This window comes from Pezoporus flaviventris, unplaced genomic scaffold (assembly GCF_033815535.1).
Source record: "Pezoporus flaviventris isolate CSIRO_AGI_PZ_B2104156 unplaced genomic scaffold, CSIRO_AGI_Pfla_v1 ptg000031l, whole genome shotgun sequence".
Lineage (NCBI taxonomy): Eukaryota > Metazoa > Chordata > Aves > Psittaciformes > Psittacidae > Pezoporus > Pezoporus flaviventris.
This window is the reverse complement of record NW_026892579.1, coordinates 19,792,456-19,808,952: the sequence shown is the minus strand read 5'-3', so window position 1 is coordinate 19,808,952 and position 16,497 is coordinate 19,792,456. Positions and strand designations below refer to the sequence as shown.

Genomic DNA, 16,497 nt, shown 5'->3' with positions numbered 1-16,497 from the left:
GTATGGAAATTAATACTACAGCCTGCACAAGTCTCTTTTGCACAGAAACTAGGGCAGGAAGAACAGAGATTGTGCACGTCCAGGCAGGGTCACAACATGCAGTGAAAATGCAGCTGGGGCACAAACCAAGACTGAGGAGCTGGAAAGTATTTTCAGGTCCCACAGCTCGGCCCCAGCTCTGCGATGCAGATTCAGAAAATACATTCTGCTAAGGATGTTGGCACTTGGGTTATTTTAGGTATTTACATTGAAAGCAGGGCTAGAACTCCAAATATTTTAACAAACAAGGAAAATACGAGCAAATGTGTTATTTGACATGTGAGAAGACTATTTTATGCATCATGGTCCAATAATAAATTTAACTACTTTCTATATAGGAAATAAAGAGGCAAGAGAAAGATCTGACTTGGTATAGGTCCATACCATGACATTTAAAAACAAAACATGAACATGAAGTCCTGTTGTGGTTTCTGTGGGGGCAGAGGCAGCAGTTGCCAAGTCACAGAATCACAGAATCCTAAGGGTTGGAAGGGACCTCAAAAGATCATCTAGCCCAACCCTCCTGCAAGAGCAGGCTAACCTAGAGTACCTCACAGAGGAACTTGTCCAGGCGGCCCTTGAATATCTTCAATGTAGGAGACTCCACAACCCCCCTGGGCAACCTGTTCCAGTGCTCTGTCACTCTCACAGTAAAGAAATTTTTCCTGATGTTCACATGGAACCTCCTATGCTCCAGTTTACACCCATTGCCCCTTGTCCTGTCACTGGACATCACTGAAAAAAACCTAGCTCCATCATCCTGACACTCACCCTTTACATATTTGTAAACATTGATGAGGTCACCCCTCAGTCTCCTCTTCTCCAAGCTAAAGAGACCCAGCTCCCTCAGCCTCTCCTCATAAGGGAGATGTTCCACTCCCTTAATCGTCTTTGTAGCTCTGCGCTGGACTCTCTCCAGCAGGTCCCTGTCCTTCTTGAACTGTGGGGCCCAGAACTGGACACAATATTCCAGATGCAGCCTCACCAAGGCAGAGTAGAGGGGGAGGAGAGCCTCTCTTGACCTACTAACCACACCCTTTCTAATGCACCCTAGGATGCCATTGGCCTTCTTGGCCACAAGAGCACATTGCTGGCTCATGGTCATCCTCCTATCCACCAGGACCCCCAGGTCCCTTTCCCCTTCACTACTGTCCAGCAGGTCAGCCCCCAACCTGTACTGGTACATGGGGTTGTTCTTCCCCAGATGCAAGACTCTACCCTTGCCCTTGTTGAATTTCATCAAGTTCCTCTCCGCCCAACTCTCCAGCCTGTCCAGGTCTTGCTGAATGTCAACACAGCCCTCTGGTGTGTCAGCCACTCCTCCCAGTTTAGTATCATCAGCAAACTTGCTGAGGGTACATTCAGTTCCCTCATCCAGGTCATTGATGAAAATATTAAACAGCACTGGTCCCAGCACCGACCCCTGAGGGATTCCACTAGTCACAGACCTTCAGCTAGATTCTGCCCCATTGACCACAACTCTCTGCCTTCTTCCTTTCAACCAGTTCTTGATCCACCTCACTACCTGATCATCAAGCCCACGCTTCCTTAGCTTATCTATGAGGATGCTGTGGGAGACAGTATCAAATGCCTTACTGAAACCAAGAAAAACCACATCTACCACTCTACCATCATCCATCCACCTAGTTACTTCCTCATAGAAGGCTATAAGGTTGATCAAACATGACTTCCCCTTGGTAAAGCCATGTTGGCTGCTCTTAATGACCCCCTCATACTTGATTCTTGATCTGATAGCTTCTTGCAGGCTACTGACATCTCACACATGAAAACACAGAAACAATCATGTAGGCACAGTACTAGGCATAGAAAATTACTAGGCAAATACAATCCAAATCTCAAAGAAGTTTGAAAAAATAGTTTATCTCAAGATGAGTTTTACCAGTCATGCAGTGAATTCATAGAACTGCAATATTAAAGGCATGTAGTTCAGACAGTTATAAACTTACAAAACGCTACACTCAAAATAAAAATGATCAGTAACCTAACAGCTCTGTATCCTTTCATAAGCTACTGACCTTTATTTCTCCAAAGATGAAGTTCACAGTGGAATTCACCACTGAATAGCACAGATACCTCACATACCTTGAAGTTACAGCTTCCATGAATTCATCAAGAAGATCATCATAGGCTTGACCTCTGACTCTCTTGTGTCTCAGCCCAATATACAAAGGATCTGTCAACAACATCTGTTAAAAAAAAAAAGTTTGAACTATTACATGAGCAAGTTACATGAGTACACTCAAAGTTAATAAAAAGGGGACAACAACACAGGGTTTGAGGATTAACCCAAGCATATGATGCACATACCCATTTATCCACCTCTATATAAAGACCTAAGAAACACAACAAAGAGATTAAAGAAACACCATTTTGTATCAAGGAAAAGGGATACCCTAGTCTCAAAGGAAGTATACTGTTTCCCAGTGAAAAAGTAAAACTTTATTCTGGGAAATCAGGTTTCAAAAGTATCTTTTAAAGCTTCAGTTGGTCCTTTTCTCTTTTTCCTTTACATCCTGACAATGCTCTGACATTTTTGAAAAGCCATTTTATTTACTTTTATAATCATGTTTCACAACTCTCTCTCAAGAGTCCATCATTTCAACTGTGTTGATGAGCTGATATTCTGTGCTGCTTTCTAAAATTCAGTATGCCGAAAATGTCAAGCCTTTGACCTTTTCTTTCCAAGCTTCTTAAATTATCAGTTTTATATTCCAGCATTCTCACTTTCAGATACCCAGGTCCATTGGTTGGGCATGATTTCTGAATTTGTCTACGTTTAAATCTTTTTCTTCTGCTAGATTTATGATCCAGACTTTTCTCTAGGTCCACAAAAATGGCAAGCCTATATTATTCCTTCTCTTCACTACTAAAAGATCCTGGTTTTGCCTGACGCATTTCTGAACCATAACATACAAATTACTAAACATGTTCACAGTGTTTTGCAATCACTTTTGACAATTCCCTCCAGCTACAGTAAATCCCCAGTCTCAACACTTTCACTGGCTCTTCCAGGAACTCTCACTTAAAGACACTCTTGGACATTTTTTTCCACAGGCCTCTGAAAATGAATAAGCTAATTTCTCTATCGTATCTAGTATGCAATCCTCCCACACATGCCAAACAGCCTGCAGAAGCGGTCAAGAGCTTGACCAAACATTTTTCATCCAAAACCAGTTTGCTAAAATCAACACGGCTGCAGAAATGTGTCTACCAACTTTAACTAGAAAACCACCATATAGAAAAATACAGATCATGTCACCTTCAATGTTCAACATGATGCAAAAAGGCTGGACAGCTTGCTCAGCCTGCTTCAGGCTGGAAATCAAAAATCTGATTTCTTTATTTTAAGGAAGTGTCTAAATTCCCTTCATAGCTCTTCTGTGTTGTAGAACTGCAAAAACCCTCTGGATCACAAGCCCCTGTTAGACTGACCTGAATCAGTGTGAAACTGAAAACCCTTGGTGGTATTCTGCCTCCCCTGGGAGTATTCTGATGCAGACCTACAGCTAGAGATCTTTGTTTGTCCCTCACTTTCCTCTCCACTTCTATAATGAATGCTTAAAAAAGCATACAGGATAAAAAAAAGATTATTTTTCTACAGCTGTTACTAAATCCATCACAATTTCAAAACAATTTCCAAAACATTACTTACAGACTTTCAGAAGTTGTTAGTGCAACTGTTTTAACTGGAGAATGACTAAAGCTCAAAATTAAAATTTCTTTATAAATGAAGGTGAAGTCATTAAATTGTATTTTATTAATTCCCTTCACCAATTCTATGTAGTATTCATGTTTAAGTAGCAGATTCATTGACTGAAATAATTTCACATTATTCTAGGTATTCCAGCAGCAAAATCAAAATCATGTACCTATTCCAGATACTGCAGGAAAAGCTGGCATGAGCTTGGTGTCAGATACCTTCCAAAGTAATTTTCCCTTTTGTAGGTTCTTCTTTTTTAATATAATGATTTCCAACTTTGCACTCAAGAGCTATTTATGGAATTATTTTCTCATTTCCCTTTTGAGATTGCCTAGTTATTTAAAATTACCACAGGAAAATCTGACAAATCAAAGCTAATTTTACTTCTTTGGGAGTTAAATTCACACAAATTGCAAATGAACTGTTTAGCAATGTGAAAACAAGACAAGTTTGGAAATTCTGTGGGAGATGCATGTGCTTCCCACCAGGCTGAGCATGCAAGGTTGGAAAGCAGAACTGCCAAGTGGCAGGAGCTTCTGTCAGGAACATCAAGGTAGGACTCAGAAAGAGAAATCCCATTTCTAAAATCCCATTGCAACAGCTTTCCACACCAGTAGGCTTCTGCTGCTCCATATCCTCTGCAAGCATACCACATGCTCCAGTCAAACTCAGCATAAGTGACTTATCCCCTTTTGAACATCCGTAACTCTTACTAAACTGATCTGCTTTTTTAACATACTTCCACAACCTTTTTATTAAACAATGTCTGTATTCCCATTTTATAAAACAATGCTTAAAAAAAAAAAATTAAAAATCACTCAATCTATCTATGTCTTTGGTCCCTCTATTTTTTAAATTCTGATAATGTTTCCAAAACAGTTCAGGGCCAGACTGAGTCACGCTGATTTCTTCAAGAAGCCAACTTAAGCTGGGGAATGATTCTCTGAAAGTTCAAGACAAATGGGCATTATGCCGTTCGGAAAGTGCTAAACAAGCCACGGGTTTGCCTTGAAACATAGGATCATATACTCCTTTTGGCACTTTTGCATCTTTCATGTCTGTGAGCATTTAAGCCTATAAATAACACTAAAATTCAGAACTCGGAAACAACTCCATTTATAAGGCATGAATTTATTCACATACCTTTGATGCTGAAATATAACGTGGAACACTTAAAACAATTAATGAAATGTTTCTGGGTATGCTTAAACTTCCAGCCTGGGAAGTCTCACAAGCAGAGACAATTAATTCAGTGACACATCTCTGATGAAAAGCTTGGCCAGCTATATACCCAGAGTTCAAAATTCCTTTACAGCTCAGTGCATTCGGCTTCACAAACGTTACAGTTCGACAAGAAATAGCCCCCAAAAGTTCCTTTATGGTCTTGTTTGGAACAACATACGGAGAAACCCGGGGCGGAGACAAAAGAATGAAACATTCAGCAAGTGAAAAGAACAGTGGTCACGTCTGAGCCCTGAGTGGCAAATCATTGTGGAGCCGCTCTCTTTCCAAAAGGCACTGAAGAATGAATAAGCTGCTTAAGCACATTATTCCCTTATTCAGGTCAACACCATGCAAAACGGGTCCATGGTGGTTGGGGTTTTTTTGAGGGTTCACACATCTTGAGAGATTAACATTTGCTATCGACTATTTCATGGCTTTCAAAACAGATTACTGAAAAGAAAGGTCTATCCTACAATCAAGTATGTCAAGCTGACATGATGATTAGGTACTTTTCCTCAATGACTTGGGTTTCTTTTGTTCCCCAGCTTGTTGTCAAAGCTTAAACTTTGTTTTGTTCTTTTGGAAATTTAATCTCCTTCAAAACATAACTCTCCTTTTTTTTTCAGGTTAGTGGGTTTGTTATGCGTATTAAATGATACTGAAAAAGTAGATGCCAGTTTATTTTTAGACACACTTTAAAGTTTAAAAGAAAAAAGTTCTAAAATATTCAGGTTTAGCAATGTACTACATTCAAGCTTTAACAGAAACGAGGTTTACAAGAATAAAGGGCTTAATTGAGGTTCTGGTACTGGAAATATCATGTAGATCTACTTAGAATTAGCTGTGTAAAATAACAAAGAGTTCTTTGAAGCACCACCTGAGTGTATTAAAACTGTAATGACCTTTCGGGTTTTAAGAAAAAGGCAAACCATTTATACCATCTTACTTGTGCACACTTATAGTAAAGAGATCAGCAAACCATCAAAGTTCAAGCAAGGCTTGAGCTGTGCACCTGGCTCTGATTTAGGTATAAAAGCCAAACTAGTGAGAAACAGAAAATTGCACACATATATTTCGTGAGACGCGAAAAAACATGGTGAAACGTCACCTCTTCTCAAGCTTGGCTCCGAGACATTTCTTTGGAATAGATAAATATTTTAATGAACAGCTTTATGGAAATTTGGAGGTGAAGAACTGCAAGACACTGAGCCTTACCATGCACAAAGCTAGCAGCAGACAGCACTCAGAACCTCTCAGTGCCACCTAGGAAGTATCTGATTTATGGTAATGCTTCAGTGCAGCAACTCCCCCCACATCATTAAAATGTCAAAGCCCCTCAAGAGTTCTACACTGGGAAATTATTTGCATTAGAGCCACAGTTATAAAATTAAAGGAGAACTACATTTGTATGTATCATCAGAAGCTTTTGGACAAACACATGCCAGAAATGAAACGCATTTCAGAGTATGACTGGTCTAACAGGGCACACAGTTACCAAGAAAACCAGTGGAATGCTGCTGCTTTTTTTTAGATTGACTGTAAACTCTTTCTGTAAACAACTTGTGTCAGTTTTCACTGGTTGGGGAAGGGCTGGTGAGCACAGGGGCATTTCTGTTCTCCAGGAAAGTCAGATATTTCAAACTTCTCTTTTGGTTTCACAAGATTGAAATTTCACTCGATATGAAACTTTTTCCAACAAAAGAGTTAGCCAGTCAGAAATTACGTCAATGTTTTGGATTTAACTTCAGCTTCTATCAATATTAATTATGCAGTAATCAATCTGTGTTCATTTACATTTCTGGTTTGAAAGCACTCAACATGCTGAATCACAATTTTCCATCCTGCAAGAACTGCTTAGAGCTGGGAAGTGTTTTTTATGGCATTAGGAAGAATGTATATGTTTTCAATTTATATTAGACTAGGAATCTTTTTTTGCTTCGAGTAAGCTTATTTTGAAGTCTGAAATATAGGGTGATGGCTACAAAATATGTAACAGATTATGTGTTCCCAAATGATAACTGAATTTTGGATGTGCTGAACACTGCTAATTGGGATTGAGGGTGTAGAATTCTTTGCAAAAATAAATTTCATAATCTGAGAGCTAAAGATTTATTATTTTTGATTTTATTTCTTTGACCTACACTGGCCCCATGACATACTTAAGAAGAGATCATGGCCCCTCCTATCTAAAGACTAGACCTTTGTCAACACATTTGCAAACTGCAAGGGGCCTCTTGCACATGAAAAAAGGGTCCTTATCCTCTGTCTCTCTCCAAAAGGAGGAGACCAGAACTTTGAGAGTCTCAGCTAACACTCTATCTGGATATCCCCAACAGACAGGTACTGACATACAGAGCATCACCTCTCTTTGCATTTCAATTTACTCCAGGGGTTCCTCCATAGGACAAGATGTCACAAAAGATCCCAAAATAGGAAGCCAAGAAATGGGTATCGTGATGGGTCATTTTAGGTATAAATAAAGGAGGAAAAAACCCACACGTTGGACATGAGTTTGAAAAGTTGAGCCCAACTGTGCTAGGCTTGCCAAACCGATGTGGCTGCCAGTATTTAAGAGACAAAGATATTGCATATGCAGACAGCAGTCGTACAATAATTAATGTTTTCCCACCTGTAACCTTAAAAACATCAGTGAAAACTGTTCATTGTCTTGTCAGACATTCTAGACCTGAATTCTAGATCTGAAATAGTCAGGAATTTAAAAGGTAATGCATTCATAGTGTTCCTTTAACATCAGTCAGTCAGTGCTTGAAAGGAAAAATTTCTGTGGAAAAAAAAAATTAATCACAAAGAATATTATACATTTTTGAGGCAGTTCAAAATATAACTATTTATTAATACTCTGATGAAGCAATATCCTAATGTAACAGATGTTGCAATATTTCAAATTCTGCTTTAAATAAGATTGTCCTAAAAAATACAGAGAATATATTCTCTTCCATATATGTACAGCGATACTATAGTTTTGCACAGCTACACTAGATACTTTCAGTTATTTCTCCTTAAAGACAGCCTTGACGTATCCAATCCAACTTGTTACGTATCCAATCCAACTTGTTCTTTCCTTTCATAAGGTTGTTTATCTGTCCAGGAGGCTTACTCATTTCTTCTGCTCAGGAATTACTAGTTGTAGCTTTGGATACGTCATAAACCCTGCTACTTATATTGTAGTTATTTCCCACGCATGCAAACAGCTTTACCCAGTTGAAAAATTGCCAGCTCCAGCAAACCTTAATTTAACAACAGAACAAAAATCACTTTAATGGCTGGAAAGAATGCTTCATGAAGGAATCTTGTAACATGCTATGCAATTACCACAGCCTGTCCCCAAGCAAGAGACTGCACAAAGCCAGGCTGTGCCAAGGACATTCTGTGGGCTGCTTCTGGTGCATGTATGTGGCACTGAATAAAGGGCCCAGTGTGTGAGGGCTGAGGGCAGATGGCAGGCTGCGTGCCGGGTGGGCGCCACCCCTCCAGCCCTCTTGCACAGCACGCTCCGCCTGCATCCCTCCTTTCCTTGTTATGGGTACCAGAAGGGCTCTCTTAGGAAGTTAAACTCATTCCCTTGCATAAGTATGCAAAGTAAAAACCATTCAGGCCCTAAGGGTAACATTCACTATCATATATAAGTACAGACCTATTTGAGCCAATCAGTAGCAAGGGAGCACCAAGTGCAAAAAGTTGCTGCAGCAAGAAGCAAGATACGTTTTATTTCTCAAGAGGCTCTTGTGCTGTCTGTTCTTCAATTCAAGCAATGCACTGGTGTTAGCATCCACGAGGCAGTTTATGGAATCAAGTGCTGGGTGAAAAGCTTAAGGGCTGCTGCTGGCACAGGGACGGGGAGCAATGCTGCCTTCTGGTTTGTGTCCATCAGGCACATTGGAGCCATTCTCTTGGCTTACTTCCAAAATACTGGAAATTCCAAAATATTCTTTAGAAATCCAAAGTTTAGCTCATGGTTTTAGGCATTATTCAAGATTTCTGAGCACTTGAATCTCACAGCTACAGCTCATAAAAGATGCATATGCCCAAGAAGTTCCTTTCTAGACTGACTTCTCTATTCTCAACAATCTAGAATTCGTAGGGACAACTGAAATTCTCTTTAGGATTGGCTCTGAAAATTACAAGTAATACAACGTATAGCTATGCTAACTGTATATTTTGTCATACTTTATATTGAATACTAAAAAATGTTTTCTTTTAAAAGGCAGTAGCACCTCAGATGAATTACAGCTTTTTTAAGAGCAATTAGGCTTTTGTTCCACCTGCTCATCTTCCTGGTCCACAGTATAAGAGATTCATACAAAAGTGATAAAGCTTTTCCAGAAAGTTTCCATTGCTATTAAAAATGTTTCTTGCTATAAAATTAGTTGGAGAATCTAGCAAAAACTGATCGTGAACTTTGTTCTTTATAGCAGTTTGCAATTAGGAAAGACCTGGGAATGTGGCTGAGCACTGAAGCACACCCCAGACTACATCTTTCCTAGCTAACAGAAAAGCAAAAAATAGTGGTCTTTGCTTGAAATTTAAATGCCATCAGAACTTTTTAAAGTAAAACAGCTTACATTGATGCTTTTCAGCAAGCTTAACCTCTAAAAATGACTAGAAGCAAATATCATAGAAGCACAATACTGAATCTACAGCACAAGCCATGCACTGCTCAGAAGAAGAAAAGCAGGCTTTTTCCTTGGGACTGGATTAGATGTTGTCTATGAAAACACTGTAATTGAATTAAAAACCCATCTTCAAAGATAACAAGTTAGTTTGTGGATTTTTCAGACCAGAAAATTAAAAACTAAACAGTTTTCAATCATAAACATACGGTTGTGCCAACATCTGTTAACTGTAAGTTAGCTTTCAAACTAAAATCACGAAGTCCTTCTTAGGTTTATAGCATTAGAGCTCTGTTCCTAGTATTGAGCTTGTGTACTACCACAAAAGGATGCATCAAATCCTTCTTAAATCTACACTTCTACACCAAGTAGCAGCTGTGCCAAGCAGGTCATTACCAAGGCACTTGATTACCAGGAGGAAAAGGAAACAATTTCTAATTTTGGAATTCCCTTGATTTATAAAAAAGTATAGAAAGATCCATTTTCTGTGTGACTTGTGCCAACCTGAATATAATGGCATGCTTTGTATAAACAGGGCACTGCCACCATGGGCAGAACGCAGAGGCAGCTGTATTCCGGGAAGGAGCACTAAATGGACACAAGCAACATATCTACAGTAGCATATTTCAGTGAACATTTCATTTTCTCTTTACTGCAAAACTCTTTAAAAAAGCCTGCATTTACATCTCGTAGCAGAAGCCTGAAATTTTTGTAGGGACAGCCAGCATAAAACCTTCCTGAAATTTTTATTTTATCCTTACTTACTTATTGTTTGATGTATTCTATTTCAGATTTAAGTAAAGTTCACCTGAGGTTTTTCTAACTCTTCTTCCTTCTCATCATCAGCTGGCTATAACCTGTCTTTTTCGCCAGACAGAAATAACGAGATTGCACATAAATAGCTACAGGTATTGTTTCAATGCAGATTTTTTGGTTGTGCTACTAAGCTAAAAAAAAAACCCAACCAAACAAAAAAACAAACAAAAAATAAAACAAAACAAAACAAAACCTTTCCCAGCTCCTCAGCTTGACAATTATCTTTCAATAAATGAAGTAAGAGCAAACCCCCCTCATTCTCACATAGCAAGATAAAGTCAAGAGCAGCTGAAGGATGCCCTGCCCTGAGGAAACCCTTAGGAGGAGCCACTAGTCTCAGCCAGTCATGAGAAAATTCCATTCTAGGCAATTCTGACAATCTCTGAAAAGTGCAATTTCCCACCAATAGAGCGCAAACAGCCTGCTCCTCTCCCTATAAATTTCTTTCTCTTCCTTATCTTCCTTAGACATAACACATTAGTCCCACTGAATACTCAGCAACAAAAGATCATCACCACAATGCCTAAGGTGGTACTGCTGCAGTAATTCAGGCTAGCATGCATTCAGTCCCAGAACTGTATCTAGCAGAGTTAGTAAAAAGATCAGAGACACCTAATTCTTTGTGTATTTTAAGAACAATAAACAGTAAAATAAATACTCAGCATTATGTTTAACAGTCTCAGAGAACTCTCCTGATGTCAGTACCTGTCTGCAGGGACAGGGATGATGCCAGTTCCACAAATGCCTGTAATTTGAGCTGGAACTTGGAAGACACTCAGAACCAAGGTTTCAGATCAACATTTCATCAGACACAATTTTAGGATGCATAACTCTTTTATACAGTAAAACTGAAAACGAACGGTTGTCTGCATGCCAGTGGCATTTCTTGAAAAACTTAATTATTTGCCTATTGAGAAAACAACAGTCCTGAAAAATCCGTTATCATTTAAGACTTCAGCAGATTATGCTGCATATAATCACTAATATTTTAACACACAAATAATAGTCAGAAAGCAAAGCAATCTGAGAAGTCTCTTGTATTTTATTCATGTAATTTTTCAGACCACCTAACAAGAAATCTCCTAAATCCCCTGACATCTATTTTATATAAAAGCTTTTACCGAATCTCAGAAAAGGCTCAGACTAAAATCATTAAGCTCTCTACACAACTGACCTTCAACAGCCCCCATGCAGTTAATGACTATCATTTCTTCTTCTTGAATCACACCAACTACATGGCTAAAACACCAACTTGTATGTCCTGTCACACATCAAGAAACATTTAACAATACACATGATGCTACATTTTGAAACAGAGCTGATGGATAAAGGGAACTGGAAGCTACAGAGCTAGATTACCACAACCAAACTTTCAAAGTTTATTGCTCACAAAAAACACTAGGGAGGATGTGCTGAATCCTCCCTGAGGGTCCAGCAGTAAGTGCTTATGATAAATCACAGAAGGTAGCCAAACAATAATAGTTAAGAAGGGCCAAAACAGTAACCACAATAGCCTTCATAGTACCCTGAACCCAAGTCTAGCCTTAGTGAAACTTTTTACAGAAGTTGAAGATATTTTTCTTTTCCATTTTTCTTGCCAAGTTATCAGAAGTGTAGCTACCTTAAGAAATTATCTTCTTCAGCTTAATCAAGAGAATCTTACAAGATATAGCTGCTTGAGGTCGTTCAAACACTCTGAATACATCAAACTTCCCTACACCATTTTTGTGAAGCAAACAACATACATCACTCCTTTTATTTTCATCCAGTTATGTTTCCAAATTTTATTTATTTTTTTTTAATACAGGCAGCTGAAATGTCTGAATGCAAGGAGTCATCAAACTTTTGAAACCAGAAAAAAAATGGAGGAAAAAAAAGAAATCAAATCACAAACCACCACTACCAAAATGAATCAGAGAAGAGCAAAGCCTTATTCTGTTGAAGACTTCGGTAATGTTTTGCTATTCAGTAATAATATTCAGAAAAATGCCATCTTAATAATTTTCCTTCATTTGGTAAATGACAAAGATAACAAAAAAAAAAAGGTCTTGAAAGATCTCTTTTTCATTCATGTTTAATATTCTATTAATAAAAAGGATTTTGCTAATATTGTATCAGCTCACATATTTTGGCAGCACATAGTATGTCTTGTATCCATCACATAGTTAATTGAATAGACTTTTAATATGTCAACAGATACACCATTTACAAAACTGAAAATCTTGTTCTGTTATCAGTACATTTCATTTCTATATTAACAGTTCTGATCTTTCGGTTTGAGTTTTTTCTTCCATTCACATGCAACTATAAATCTCCATCACTTGTTGCAGCCTCTTCTCAGTTCTGTTAAACTTATGTCTGTTTATTTCACTTATTCCCATAGGCTACTCCCACACGGTCCTTCGCAAAATATCTGTAACCCCAACATTCCTGTCTTCTGTGCTGACACTCAGCCATCTTCTTTACTAGAGCCAAATGTGTTGGGCCTCTTCCTACACAAACAAGTCACATCAACAATGTACTGCTGACTGACTGATGATTATCAAACAAGTCTATCAATATTTCTTCAGCTCTGGCATCTCAGCTGTTTACTAGAAACCTGTCCTAGCACTAGAAGAAGAAAGGGAAAAGTAGTTCTGTGCACAAAATACTAGTGCAAGGTCATCAGTCAACAGATGACACATTTTATCCCAGACATTAGGCTGACTTGGAGGTGGAGTGAAAAATGATGCATCTTATCACACCTTTTGTGATAATAGCTACATTTATGGCTCACTCATTCTCTTGTCTTCTTTATTGCCTGTCAGATTGCTGAGGAGGCATACAGCTAGCAGTTACTATTTCAGAAAGACTGGAAGCCAACCAAAGCAAACACTGTCTGTTGCTGCCTTCTGAGTATGAAGAATTGGAAATGTCTAACATATCTTGAAATAAAGTCTGCCATCAGTTTGGTCTATGGATACTCATGCATGCTATCCAAAATAAGCATTTCCAGATATTCATTTCTGCCCTCTTTTATAGATCCCTTTATGTTGAAAAGTGAAGTAAGAAATTAAATGGACCAAGGGAACTGCAGGTAACATAAGCACACAGATCGTTCTTCCTAAGGTCAGCTGAAACGGAGGCTTAAATCCCGTGTCACCATGTATGTTCTTTCTGCTAAAACCCTCTCATCTTCAATTTCTCAAGGCTTAAAATCATTGTAAATATGTTGTTTGGTAAATGTGAAAATGTGAAGAACCACCTGGCTTTGCCACATTTTCCATGGTCTCTTTATTTATCTATGTATTTTTAAAAAGACTGTAAGAATTGCTGCTACTGAAAGGAAATGTAAATCAAGGTATTTTCCATCCCCCTATTAGGGCTAAAAGGAGACAAGCAGTGTAACGGTAGTAATGTAAACAGAGAATCTCTTTCTCCTGTTAGAGAATAAAGCCCATTATAAGTAAATACAGCATTAAACAAAATGCTGGTAGTGCACATATTATGAAACTGAGAAAAATATTTAAAGATAATAAATGTTTAAAAGCCAAGCCCGTTTATATTTGATTTGTATTGGCAAAACTGCTGGTAGTCATAGCTGCTGAGATATGACTAAGAAATGGGAGAAAAGCATCTAAATGAAAACAAGGGATGTGATGTAATGCTTTCCCCTAGGAATACGATGGTAAAGAATAGCAAACAATATTCTACGTGGCAAATAAGTCAAAAGAGTTAATGGCTCAAAATATGGTGGGAAATGCTGTTCCCCTCTGCATGCAATTACTTCATAAATGAGGCAGGCAGTGTCTGATATTTCAGCTCTCGATATATGATTACTAAAATGCACCCTTTGGGAAGCAAGAGCTGTTTATCCAGTCTCTTACTGAAGGTTTAATACAACCAAGGAAACACATAGTAAGGCAGAAGATACAGAAGAAACAGTAATTAAAAATAATAAATTGCAGAAGACTATGAACAAAGTAGAAGACAAACTCAAATATTCTTCAAGGCAGTCTTTAAAACACAAACACACTGGAAAACTCAGTATCTTGGGTAAATCTGGACTCTCAAGATCCCCTCCTGGAACCCAATCTCACCATGTTGCCCTTCAGGCAAGGGGTTTAGGACATGGAGGGTAAAAAGCTTCCTGACTAACTCTATATACTTAGAAGCATAAACAAAGAAATTTATTAGTTGAGTATTCACTGAAAATATAACTTTGATTCTTAGATTTTTATTTGTAGAAGTGAATTCTGAAATACAGCGACATCCACTATTAAAACCAATGAAAATAACTGCATAGAACACACCATCAGCAATTAGTTTATGATTTCTTGCAAGAAAATCATGATGAAAGAGGTCTCCTTGAATGTTACTGAATTGTTTTTTTAAGGCTACCTGACAGGTAACATTGATTATTAACATTGGTTTCCTTGGTATTTGCTCAAAGCTGAGGTCCACCTCAGTAGGACTTTGAGCACTTAGTGGCTCAAGAAGAAAAGCCAACAGTGGCAAATGAGCTGTTTTCCTTTTGTAAGACTAAAGAGAGAAACTGTTTCACCAGTAAGCTTTTATGTCCTTTTCTTGCTTTTATTTCTTGTAGCTATTATCTGTTAACTCTCCATGAGCACTGCTTGATGCATCTTATCAGTGAGCATGCTTACACACATCACATTGCATATGTTTTTTTGGAAAAAGGTCTGTGATGACTATAGCTCTCAGAATAGATCTGAACAGAAGGTAAAGAAACATATGGAGAAAAAAAACCAGACAAAAGTCAGACGCAAGCTACCATGCAAACTGACACATTTAACAACATCAAAACAGGAAAGTGGTTTCGAAATAAAACACAGTATTCCGAAACATGGAATATTCTGTGCAATAAAGACCTATCTATTCAGTAACAATTAGCCATTTTTATTGATGACAGGGCCCCATGAAAACATGGAGTTTTGTAACAGCCCAGAAATATTAATTCTATGTATGATGTCATGGATGTATCTGTGCACAAACACTTCCACAGAAATGAATGCAAGTCTAAATACACACCTATGGTTAGATTGAGATGGGAGTAAGTAGAATTTACTGTCATTATTGAAATAAAAATAAATACAGTAGAATTCTGTATTACTTCATTCCTCCTCTCATCATGTTATAAACAGCAAGGCAAGTTACTCAAGGAATACTACCTAACTTTTTGTGATGGAATATAATGAGACCGAATATTATAGAGGTTTGACTGAGGCTTGATTAAAGACTTCTTTGGAAACTGGAACTGAGGGAACATTCTGATATTTTTATGGATATTTGCACGTATGGGTTTTTTTTTCCATTACTTCAGTTGAGAGCAAATAATGTATTTTGAAATAAAAAATTTCCATATAAAAATCTGTGTGAAAATTGTAATTGTTATTAAATATTCCTATGCCCCTACTTGCTCACTACAGTAACCTGTTTGTAAGGCTCTGTGCCAGTTCACACATCAGAGTGTACCTCACCAGCTCAGCAACATGGGGGCCATGAAGCTTCATAGGAAACATAATCAGGCAGAAATTCACAATCCACAGAGAAAAAATACTGAGGCCTAAGCCATACAAAGAAAATGTTGGAATCAGCTTTAGGTTTTAAATGACAATATCCCTCCACCAAATATATAAAGTAAAACCCAAAACTAGTCTATCCTATTTATCAGTGGTTTTAGAACATCCCACAGATGTGAATACTTGGAATACAGGAGGTTTGGCCTGAAGTTTGGAGTGGATTGTAACATAGGAAACATATTACTCTATGAAAAAAATAAAGTTTATCATATCTCATGAAGTACTCACCTGATGTTTATAACAAACAGAAAACTATTCAGGCCATGAAAATACCGAGATAAAACCAGCAATGATAACATATGGCTTAAAAAGCACAGGAAATTTCAATATGCATGAAAAAAATGCAAAGATGGTGATACATATAGAAGTCCAAAGAAGACCTGAGGGGATGTTAGCATTCACCAATGATATGCTTCTGATGGATTTGCAACAGATAAAGCACTAGTATCTAGCGAAAATGCCTCTGTAACAATAAAAATAAAAT

At 38.0% G+C, this 16,497-nt stretch overlaps 1 protein-coding gene across 1 annotated transcript in view; it reads right to left on the bottom strand.

Annotated features, from left to right (window-relative positions):
- ME1 (malic enzyme 1) overlaps positions 1-16,497 on the bottom strand; it is a 169,866-nt gene that overhangs the window by 72,756 nt on the left and 80,613 nt on the right. Inside the window, exon 6 of the mRNA XM_061460391.1 lies at positions 2,143-2,246. Within this exon, the coding sequence (XP_061316375.1) occupies positions 2,143-2,246 (104 nt within the window). The remainder of the gene's footprint in view (positions 1-2,142; positions 2,247-16,497) is intronic.